We start from the raw sequence: 11,318 nt of genomic DNA, 5'->3' as shown, positions 1-11,318 counted from the left end.
ACTGGTGGGCTCCACTTCCAGGTAGAGGGCCCTGGGAGAGGCTAGTCTGGGCTGCCAAGCTGCCTGCTGAGCCCCAAAGCACTGCAGACTCCTGGTCTTTCGGGCTCCCACGTCACAGACCAGGGCAATTTGGGATGAGTAGCTTCGGGGCATTGCTGTGGGTGTTCCGGCTTTGATTCCCAGCCTGGTCTTGGGGTGCCTGTGTTCTAAGGTTGCACAGGGCTCCTGGCTGTGCTGTGGCCAGAGGTGCCTGCTCTGTCTTACCGGAGCAAGTCTCTGAAGAGCCCCAGGGACCAGGGGTTTGGGCATGTGGCTTTGGTGCTGTCGTATTTTAGAAACACCTATTTAATGAAATTCCTGCTGTCTCTCTGGTTCAGTTTACTGCTTGCTAGAAGAGGATCTCAAATTATTAGCAGGTTCTCTATAGGGACAAGGTACATTTTGTTCTGCATGGGCATAGGCTCATGCCAGCTGTGGTACCTATGTGAAACACGAGCTGCATCAGATGTGCATCCCCCAAGGTTCAGCTGTATTCTCACAGTGCTGGTGCTGCTCCAAGGGCAGGAAGATGGGTCACAGGCTGCTCCTAGCTAGCTTTGGGAGGGAGGTGTACTCTCCCAGGGCTCTGTCCTTGGTGGCCTTATCTTCCCAGTCTCCATTATCTCTCTGCCTAAGCCCATCTACAAACAGGAATTCACATCCTGTCTCGTGCCGGTAACACATCTGTGCTGCTGCTCTGCTCTGTATGTCCTGCAGCTCTGCTCAGCTGCCTCGCCCAGCATCTGGACATCCTGCAGCACAATTGTGTGGCACCCTGGAGTGCGGTGCAAATACTTTCTTGAAGTTATTCAGAATTACCCAAGCATCCCTGGAGGTGGCTGGGGGACTGGAAAGGATGCGGGGTTGGGAATTTGAAGGAGGAAGAGTAACAAAGCTGGTTTGGTCCTGGATTGCAAGCACAGACCATGTCCCCTTGTAGCCTGCAGCAGAGGTATTGGGGTAGGACTCTGGCAGTAGCAGCTGGCTGCACCCCTGTTGCTGACTCCTGCACTTTTGTTATGAATTTCGTAATGGTTTTGGGCTTATCTGAAGCGCCAACAACTGGAATTGGAGGAGCACGTGACAGTCCATGAGGTGGTGGGAGCCTGCCTGTCCCCTCCCTGTCCTGCATGACCAGTGTGTGGTGTTGGGCAGAGCCTGGGGGTTTTATCCATTCATCTTTCCCAGTCATGCAGAGTGAATCAGGCAGAAATTTTTGGTGTGGAGGCATCCTGGGTAATCAGAAGGGTCTCGGGATGAAAGCAGCACAAGTCTTTGTGCAGTGGACTCTCCTGAAAGCAAGGGGGAAGGTCCCCTGTGCCACCTTCTGATCTGCAGCTGTGTCCCACCTGCTTCCCCTGCATGTTTGGGGTGCTGGGGGTGCCCAGCCACTATTTGTAGTGCAGGTTGTTGGGAGCACGTGTGTACTGCAAGGAGATCAGTGCTGGTAGTGGGGCTGTGCAAAGTGTTAACCTGGCTCCCCACACTCCTCGACAGTGCTTTTCCATTGAGGAGGATGACCTGAATTTAACATCGTTGGATGCAGAAACCATCTTAGAAGCTGAAGAGATCCTGGGGACAATGCAGAACTATCTCGACTCCTCTGTGATCTCCATCATTGAGGATCTTTCTCTGAGCGAGGTGGGAGCTCACACACAGATGCAGGATGTGGCGGCCGGGCTGGCCCTGGTGGTGGCATGGGTGGGAGTGGTGGCAGCGTCCTCCATGTCCAGGTCTTGTGGTTGTATCCCATTGCCCTCTGAGAATGTCCCTACCCTTGCAGCAGAGCAGGGCCTGCCTGGATGCACAGAACGAGCTGTCCCTGCTGACTGCCATCACAGAGATCCTGGACAGCACGGATGATGAGACCCTGTCCCCCTTTGACACCATCATGGATGCCGAGCTGCTGACCTCGCCTCGTGAGCGGGAGAATCCCTCGGTGAGTTGGGGGGCAGATCCAGCCTGACCCCCAGAGCCCATGGGAAGATGTTCAGGCAGGGCTCTGCTAGGTCCTAGCATGATGGTGCCCTGAAATAGTAGGACCCTGGTCCCCAGTACTCTGAGATGTACTCTCATGATGGTTCCAATGTGAGAGAAGGGCTCTGGGGGGGCCATGCCTTCGCCTTGGGTCTTTATGTAGAGCCAAAGATGTGCCAGAGGCTTTGGGGAGAAGCATGTCCCCAATGGGAGCTGTGTGTGTTGTGGGTGAAACAGAGCTGTTTCCTCTTGGGCTCTGTGGGGTGAAGCACGTGGGCACTGTGGGGCTGGGCATGGCCTGTCCCCTCCAGCAGCATGGACCTGCCACTGTCTCATTTTCTGTCCATCTTTCCAGTTTCAGAAGTTTCTCACCTTATCCCGCCCGTTGCTGGAGTGCGAGAGCCCTACCCTGGAACAGCCTAAGACTCTCAGGCCTCTCAGCAGCAGCAGCAGTGTCTCTGTGGTTGGGAAGGTGAGCAGCTGAGCAGGGGAAGCTGAGGCAGCAGTGTTGGGGTGGTGCTGGGATAACTGTCCCTGCTGCAGCCCCCAGCCCCAGCCTTCCCTCCTGGCACAGGCATCCTTTCCAGGAAGAGATGCTTTTGCAAGGCACCAGTAGCAGTGGGAGCAGGGTCTTCCTGAGGTGGTGGGTGCCAGGGACTGGGGATGCTCCCATAGGAGTGTCGGGTTTCCAGCTCTGTTGTGTCTTACTGGGCAGGTCAAATGTGTCCCAGCTTTTTGTCTGCCATGGGGCTTTGCTGTAGAGTTGCAGTAGACCCACAGTTGGCTGTCCTGGGGGGGGCGCTGGTAAAAGCCCAAGAACTGATGTTTGCTGTGGTCCCCCTTCCCAGACTGACACAGAACTGGCCTGGGACCGTGCTGCTCATGGCCTGGAGGACCCAATGCTGCCAAAGAAGCAAGTCTGCAGCACCCCGAGGGTGGAGCGGAAGGTGGGCCGGAACCGAGCCCGAGAGCAGCCCCTGCCTCAGCGCAGTGATGGGGAGGAAGAAGAGGAGGAGGCAACCTTGAGCCTGGAGCTAGACAGCAGCATGGAGGCTGTGGATTTCTGTGTGAGCAAGGCTGGGGCAGTGCTGGAGGAGCATGAAGACCCCTGCATCATCAACACAGGTGATGTGTCCCTGAGTGAGCTCGTGAAGTCCATGCACCCCTACTGCCTGCCCACCTTCACTGTGTGCCTGGACCCTGACACTGAGCCTGTAGCCAAGGAACTTCTGAGCAGTCCTGTCTTGCTGGAAATTGTGCCTGGCGAGGGAGAGAGTGTGGAGATCCCTGTGGTCCTGCAGCCCTTCACTCCCAGCTCCCATGACCTGGAGCCCCAGCTCCTGGCAGCAGAAGAGAGTACTAGAGAGTCAATCCCAGAAGATCAAGGGGACCTGCCAGGAGCTCCAACCCAGGAAAATGGGGTGGAAGAGGAGGAGGAGGAGAAACTGCCTGGGAAGGAGCCTTCATGCAGTACCCCAGAGGGCACCTCCCCACCGGAGACAGCAGCACGTGGAGCCTCGCATCCCAACAGCAGCTCCTGGCACAGCACAGAGGCCCCAGCAGGTGGAAAACGTGAATGCTCTGAGAAGGGACGGGGCCGTGAGAGAGCAAGGAAGAGTCGGAAAAAGAAAGCAGAGGAGGACCAAAGCAAGCAGGCCAGGCCTGGCAGGGATTGTGTAGCCCACCGGCTCCGTTCCACTGGCTCTGGACAGCCTCTTGTCCAGCCAGCCATCAGCCGGCAGCGGGCAGCGTGTCCCTCTGTTCAGGTCTCAGACTTCCTGGCACAGCAGCTGGAACGAGCCCGGAAGGAGGGGCAGATGGAGCTGCATGCTGAGCGGGCACCGCGACCCCGGGGCAGGCCTCGGAGCACAGCAGGGGCCTTCCTCCCCAAGAAGGTGAAGCAGGAGCTGCAGAAGGAGCCAGCACCAGAAATGGTGAATGTGGCCCTGGAGAAGAACAAGACTCTGGTGCCCCTAGAGAAGACTGCACCAAGCATGGAGGGGCAGCCAGCAGCTGCATGTCCCAGCCTGACATACCAGACTGAGAGCCAGGAAGATGCACAGCCATCTGCTGAACAGAGCAGTGGGGTCTCGGAGGCTGCCTCTCAGCCCCCAGAGCAAGGTGTGGGGCTGGAGCCTGCCCAGAGCCTGCCAGCAGCAGAGCCGAGTGAGGGCCTGCCTAAGGAAGCCAAACCCAAGGCCCTAAGCCTACGGGAGTACCGCATCCGCATGCTGCACCGTCAGCCCAACATGGGTGGCAGCCAGGAAGGCAAGAAGGAAGTGGCCAGCAAGTGGCCCAGTGTCCCTGAGCCTCCGACAGAGCTGGCAGAGATCCCCTGCCTGGTGTCACCCATGCGCTCTGCCACTGAGGCAGATGGTGCTCAGAAGGGACCAGACAAACCCACCAGCCCTGCTGCTGTCCTTCCTCCTGCTGGCAAAGCTCCCACTGCTCTGACTTCAGCCCCAGCACCCACTATGGCTCCACCACCCCCATCAACGCCAATGCCTTTTGTAGCACCCAACGTGCCCCCAGCCGCTGGGGTGGCCCCCACCGGGATGCCGCCAGCCTCTGCCGGTGCTTATGCCCTTTACCCACCAGTGCCTTCCTGGCCCTGCTTCACCCCGCAGCCCATGGGCTGCCATGGTTTGCCCCCACCACCCAGTGCCAGCTCCTCCAGTACTTTTCACGTGGTGCCTGGCCTCCCACCTCCAGCCATGGCCTGGCCCCCTCCACCTGTGCCACCCCCGCCTCTGTTTGGCCCAGGTGGCCCCTATGCCCCAGTTGGGTGGGCACCACCATCCTACTGGCCAGGAATCCCCATGCCACCTCCGGTGCCTTCCCTTGCGTACAGGGACTCCGGAGCAGCAGTGCAGGTCACGACTGCCTTCCCAGCTGGCAGCCACCCTGGCACAGCCCTTCTGCCTGGGCAGCCTCCTGCCACCCCTCTGCTCAGCTGCCCAGAGCCACCAGCCTTCCCTGTCCAGTTGCCCACTACCCCGGCCAGCGACACGGGGGCTGCAGGTGGCCCGGCCAGGCCAGCAACTGGCAGGGTGTCAGACCCCAGGAGGCAGGCACGGCTGGCAGGAGAGAGCTCTCTCCCCAAGGCCCCTCTGACTCCAGCCCCAACCCAGCCCCTGCCAGCCCCCTCAGCTGCCACTGCCCAGCCCAGCAGAGTCCCTCCTGCAGTGCCAGTCCCCCAGGCTGTCCCCACCCAGCCTCTGGAGGAGCCCCAGGCTGCAACTCCCAACCAGGTCCCAAAGGCACCCCCAGCTGCCATCTGCTGTCCAGCAGAGGTGTCTCCTGCCCCTGTTGTGGAGTCCCCTGACACCCACGCCATGGAGAAGGCTGCAGGGCCAGGCAAGGAGGCAGTGGAGAAAGCCCTGCTGGAGCCCAAGGCAGCTGCTGGGCAGGAGTCGCCTGGCCAAAAATCCACCTCCCAGGCTGTGGCACCACCACCGAAAGCAGGTCGAGAGAGCAGCCTTCCCACCAAGGCACCCACTGTGCAGCCATGGAGGCACCAGCCGCTCCTCAGCCCAGCCCAGCGCAGCGACAGCAGCAAGGACATCGTGCAAGCCTTCATCAGCGAGATCGGTGAGTGGGAGGGCTGCAGGATGCCGGGTTGAGTGTCACCAGCCAGCAAGGCTGCGGTGCTGCTGGCAACCTGGGTAGCAGGACCAGTTTCCTGGGGGCGAGGGTGGCAAAGCTATGCCCACAGGCTTGCAGTCTCTTCCCAGTACTCTGCTAGGATGTTGCCTCCAATGGATGGTCTGGGCTAGCTGTCCTGAAACTACTCCCTTCTGGGACTGCAGAGCTGGGTGCTCCTGTCCCTGCTGCGGGAGACACAGAGCTGCTGCAAGCTCTGTCACTGCTTCTCCTCCCCAGTGCTTGCCCCACCATCCAGGGAGGCTGATGCAGGGGGAGAATGGGGCGGGGGTGCATCGCTATGGTGCTGGGAGAATTCTAGCTGATCTGACTTGCTGTGCTTTCTCCTGGCCCAGGGATTGAAGCCACTGACCTGTCCAGCCTGCTGGAGCAGTTTGAGAAGTCTGAAGGTGCGGATCTGGCCTGCCATCCCCTGCAGGGCTCCCTCCATGCCATGCTGGCCTCCCTGGGCTGTCCATGCTCCCTGTGGCAGGGTGGTAGTGGGAGGGCTGAGATGCTGCTGTCTGTGGGCTCGTGTTACCCTGCCCAGGTGTATTGCCCTGTCTCTGCCTTCATCTCCTTGGCCTCTGGAAACGCCTGGGGGTCCTCAGGGCAACCAAGGGGGTGGTGGAAGTATCTGTGAAGGAAAAGGGATGTGCAGCTCCTATCTTCAGGGAGCGGGGTTTCAGGTGCTGTGAAACCGCTTCCGAGCTGTTCCTGGGGTGCTCTGTGGCCCCCACTTGTTGCCACTCTCACCTACCTGTTCTCTTTTCAGCCAAGAAGGAGGAAACTCCTGTACAGCCCCCTGAGGAAAGGCAGCTAATGGGGAGCTCTGGGTGAGTACCAAGACCTTGGCAGCGGTGCCCAGTGTGGAGCCCAGCAGAGCAAGGGCACAGGGCAGCTTTCAGTCCTGGCAGGGTTTGAAATGTGCTGGGGCTGTGTCTGTTGGCCCAGGAGGGGCTGAGTTTGTCACTGGACTGTGACAGAGCTGGCATTGAGGGGGGAAAAACTGGGATGGGCATGATTGGGCTGTGCAAGTTTTATCCTTGCAGCTCTCTTGGATCTTCTGTCCTCGTGAACTGGCCAGTGGGGCAGATTGAGTGGGTGCCCCAGGTGTGGGGAGAGGGGCTGGGCTTTGCCTGCTGTGTTTGACAAGGCTCCTTTCCCATTCTCAGGCCCGAGACCCAGCAAGATGCACCAACCCAGCAGGACAGGAAGCCCCTGGATGGCCTGCAGGCCTCTGAGCTGGCCAATGTGGCAGGTAATGAATACTTAGGGCGAGGCAGGGGAGTCTGCCAGGTCCTGGCAGGGCTGTTGTGTGTCTAGGGGGCACCCTGGGGAGTGAGGGGGGCCAGAACATGAGGGAGCCCCAGCTGGGTGGGTTGCAGCAAAGGGCTGCTCTTGTAAGCATTCTGGTGTTCTCTCAGGCCTCACGCCCCCAGCGACACCTCCCCACCAGCTCTGGAAGCCTTTGCCTGCTGTTTCACTGCTGGCCAAGACCAAGTCACCTGGGTCCATGCCCCAGGAAGGGACCCAGAAGACAACCAAGCTGATGAAAGCCAAGCCACTGCCCTCAAACAAGATCCAGGTGAAGAGCATGGTACCAGCCCCTGCTGGCACAGCCCCCAGCCACGTCTGCTCGGGAGACCATGACTACTGCATCCTGGGTACACCACAGCCTGAGAGCAGCAGTATCCCTGGCACGCAGCCTCCTGCCAAGGGTGGCTCCCGCTGGAATGTCAAACACCACCGAGACATCACTATCAAACCCATCTCCTCCTTAACCAAACGGACGCTGAACCAACCTGAGCCCATCCCACCAGCCTCTAACACCACCATGGGGCACAGCCAGGAGCCCGTGGGGATGGCCTGCCTAGCTCCCCTGGATTATCGGACTACCATCCCCAACAAGGCCACCACTGGGTGTAGCAGTCCCCCCACCTCAGTGCTCCTGTCTCCAGCTGCATCCCCCTGCCGGGATCAGGAGGTGCGGACTCCCAGTGCCCAGCCCAGCCATGCTGCTGCCAAGAGGTCCCTGCGCTGCTACCGGAGACCCCAGGACTCACCCAGCCCCTCCACTGACAGCTGGAGGGTTGGCCGGAGCCGCGCCAGCCGTTCTTTCAGCTCCAGTTCGGATGGAGCTAGCGAGTCCTCGTCTTCGTCTTCATCCTCGTCCTCCCGATCCCGGTCACGGTCGCTCTCTCCACCCCCCAAGCGGTGGCGACGGTAAGCAGTGGATTGTTGCTTGCTCTTGGGGCAGTTGTCCAGTGGGTGGTCAGGTGCACAGACACATCTTTATGGTTCTACTAGATGGCTGGATTTGTTCTTTTTGTCCTTGTGGCCCTTCTGAAGAGATGCTTGACTCACAGAGGCTGGGGGAGCTGCAGCAACACCCTGCCCAGCCATGTCTGGCTGAAGCCCACATCTGGGCTGGTGTGCCTGCAAAGCCACGACTGAGCCAGGCTTCCATACTCCTTCTGGAACACACAGTCCGTGCTACAAGTCCTTGGCTGCATCTTTGCTTTTGGATGCTTTTTCTGGGGTATTATGGCAGGTGTTCATATTTGTGCTGTGGGGCTGCTGCAGCCCTTGGTGCTCAAATGAGAGGAGCCACAGTGGAGTTCTTGAGGGAGCTGCTGGAGGCAAGCAGGGAAAAACCTGTCTGCCTTGGCAGCCTTGGAGGCTCCCTGTTCTCCTTATGGAGGTGGCTGTGTAGGAAAGTGGGACACCTTGGTCCCTGTGGGATGCATTTCTTTCAGAGTCCTTGTGCATCTGAGTGATGTGCAACCTGTCCCAGCTGGGCTGGGAGGCACTGGAGCTGGTGAAGGGTTTCTCTTTCTGTCATTCTCCTGGTGTTCAGCCAGTTCTGGTGATGTCCCTGGGCATGAGGGGCCTGTCCAACGAGGACTCCTCCATAGATGGCCAGTAAATGCAGAGGCTGGAGCTGGAAAGAGCAGGTATATAAATGCCATGTTCCATGGATGTGCAGCTTTGGGACTGTCAAGCAACGTGTCTGGCAAATCAGCTGGTCTTGTGCTGGATAATGTCCCCATGTACTGTGCCATCCTGACTTGCAGTCCTCCAGGAGAATACGTAGCAGAGCCAGGCAGCATGCCCTGCCAGGCCGGGGTTTGCCCATGGCAGGGACCACCTATGGCCAGCATGTCTGGAGAGGGACTGGGCTTCTGGCTGGAGGCAGCACAGCTTAATCCCAGAGGTGTTCCGGTCCTGCTGTCCTTAAGCTTTCCCTGGCCCTGCTGGAGAAGCTCTTGCAGTCTCCGTTCACACAGCTGTTGAGCACGACATGGATGCGATGGCTCCATTGTTGTCCTGTGCATCGTGTGGGGCTCAGCACAGAAGTCCTGGCCCTTCCTGGGCCCTCCCAGGCACAGCCCTGTGCTTCACAGTTCCCCCATGACTATTTCTTGCTCTTTAGAAGCTGTGCCTCCTGTGAGCCTGCTCTCTTTTCTCTGTGGCATTGGGAGCCAAGTGGAGCAACATTTCTGTAGTGTTGTTACTGCCCTGGCAATCTTGGGCAGAGGCTTTCCCATCCTGGGGATGGGTCCTGTCTGAGTGGGATGCTGGATACCATGGGGATGATGGAGGTCTTTTTCTCCTTTGGAGCCTCATGATGCTGGACAAAGGGAGGGCTCAGCTGTATCTCTCCTTCCCCCAGGTACCGCTCAAGATGTTCCCACAGCTCCTCCTCTCGCTCCAGCTGTGGGTCATGTGGCAGGTCCCGGGACAGGTCCTCATCCTCATCATCAACATCCTCCTACTCGTCCAGGTCCACGTCTCGCAGCCAGTCCCGTTCCCCCTCACCCCACAGGAGGAGTAACAGGTGGAGAAGGTGAGTGTGGCCACCCTGCAGGGGGTGTGAGCTCTCCTCAACCCATCTCCCAGCCTCCTGTGGAGGAGGGATGGACCCATTCCTTCAAGATATTCCTTGTGTTTGGAATCAATCTTCTGACACCCCCATGATTCCTTAGCTCATGTGCCTGGTTTCTGCCCTGACAGATACAGTTATGATGCACAGGACCACTACCAAAGGCAGAGGATCCTCCAGAAGGAACGTGCAATAGTGAGTGATGGAGGGCTGGCAATCTAGGGCTGGAAATTTGGGGGTCCACAGCCCCTTTGTCACTTGAGAAAGCCATGGGGGCGTAGCCTTGCCAGGAGCATTGCTGGGAGGCCCTGGCTGGGGCACAGTGTGGTGGGTGGCCATGCAGGGGGGTGCTATGTCCGAGAGGTCCTGCTCATGGCTAGGGCATCCCTGCCTGCAGGAGGAGCGGCGAGTTGTGTTCATCGGCAAGATCCCCAGCAGAATGACACGGTCGGAGCTGCGGCACCGCTTCTCTGTGTTTGGGGACATTGAGGAGTGTACCCTGCATTTCCGCTCCGAGGGGTAAGCGCAGTGGGGAGATGGGTCAGTCCATTCCCAGGGATGACTCCTTTGCCCTTTTCCCATTACTCAAGGGGATGGTGCAGACCAAGGGGGGTCAAACGTAACTGTTGCTGCTGATCTCCTCCGGTGTCAGGGATAACTATGGCTTTGTCACCTACCGCTATGCTGAGGAAGCCTTTGCTGCCATCGAGAGTGGACACAAGCTGCGGCGCCCAGATGAGCAGCCCTTCGACCTGTGCTTTGGTGGCCGCAGGCAGTTCTGCAGGAGAAACTATGCTGACTTGGGTGAGTTGCACAGTCTCCAAAGTTGGGGGATTGGCACCCTGGGTCCTTCTCTCCTTTCCAGAGGAGTAGGAGTCCCCATCCTTGGGGTCAGTCAGGGTTGACAGCAGAGCCACATCCAGAAACGGTCTTGCCCTGAAGGGAGGTTGAATGGGGGCTCCCTGTCTCTCCAGCACTGTGTTGGAGGCTGGCCCAACTCTGGGTCTAGAGGCTGGCATGTGAAATAAGATAAGAAGTTTGCTGTGGGAATGGCCAGAACTGTGCCAGTGTTTCCATGGGCTCAACACAGCCTCTCCCCATCTCTTCCAGATTCAAACCGGGAGGATTTCGACCCAGCTCCTGTCAAGAGCAAGTTTGACTCCCTGGACTTCGACACTCTGCTGCGGCAGGCACAGCACAGCCTGCGGAGGTAGCGACAGGCAAGGCGGAGCACCCGCCCCCACTTTTATACTCAAATACAAAAGGCAAAAAAAGTATGGAGAGAGAGATGAGGTTTTTAATAAAAAGAAAAAGGAAAAAAAGAAATTTGTTTTATAACCAATATTTAAGGAGGACGGGTCGTTGGCCTTCATCTGGAGCGGTCCAGGCAAGTGGCAGCCCTGGGCTTGCCCCAGACATATAATAAATGCGGATGCCCAAACAGCAGCACTGCCTTGTCTCCTCCTTTGCGTGGGCTATTCCCAGGTGTGGGTTCAGGCTGTCCCCCTCTCAGGACTCCAGGGACTCTGCAGTGATATGGCCCTATGAAATACTGCACAGGTTGTGGACTGGGCACAAGAGGGGGGCAGGATTGAGGTCACCAAGTGTATCACTGTCACTGTGGAAGCCCACAATGGCCTGGCACGGGGTGAATGCCTCTCTGAGGACCTCTCTGACCGTCTCTTGGGCTCTTTTGGCTGCAGGGCTTGGCACCCCGAGGCTCCCAGCCGTTTTGGGGGTCACCTGCACCTCCCGCGATGGCCACGGGGGGGGC

General features: G+C 58.7%; 1 protein-coding gene across 2 annotated transcripts; it reads left to right on the top strand.

Moving 5' to 3' along the window:
• Positions 1 to 910: 910 nt before the first annotated feature.
• LOC121673118 (peroxisome proliferator-activated receptor gamma coactivator-related protein 1-like) lies at positions 911 to 10,990 on the top strand. 2 transcript variants are annotated; one of them, XM_042046188.1, is made up of 13 exons: positions 911 to 1,680; positions 1,826 to 1,978; positions 2,372 to 2,488; positions 2,865 to 5,607; positions 6,015 to 6,068; positions 6,434 to 6,494; positions 6,834 to 6,919; positions 7,086 to 7,884; positions 9,335 to 9,508; positions 9,676 to 9,739; positions 9,942 to 10,063; positions 10,197 to 10,348; positions 10,655 to 10,990. In XM_042046188.1, the coding sequence occupies exons 1-13, from the start codon at positions 1,621 to 1,623 to the stop codon at positions 10,756 to 10,758; spliced, it is 4,689 nt and encodes a 1,562-aa protein (XP_041902122.1). In that variant the 5' UTR covers positions 911 to 1,620; the 3' UTR covers positions 10,759 to 10,990. The 2 variants fall into 2 exon arrangements, with proteins under 2 accessions (XP_041902122.1, XP_041902121.1); XM_042046187.1 differs by having other exon boundaries at positions 912 to 1,680; positions 1,823 to 1,978.
• The last annotated feature ends 328 nt before the right edge of the window (positions 10,991 to 11,318 follow it).

The sequence above is a fragment of the Corvus kubaryi genome, unplaced genomic scaffold (assembly GCF_017639235.1).
Source record: "Corvus kubaryi isolate FWS band 111438036 unplaced genomic scaffold, C.kubaryi_AGA036_p1.0 65204, whole genome shotgun sequence".
NCBI classification, from domain to species: Eukaryota; Metazoa; Chordata; class Aves; order Passeriformes; family Corvidae; genus Corvus; species Corvus kubaryi.
The sequence above is the reverse complement of the archived record's forward strand: the minus strand, read 5'-3'. Positions and strand labels throughout refer to the sequence as shown.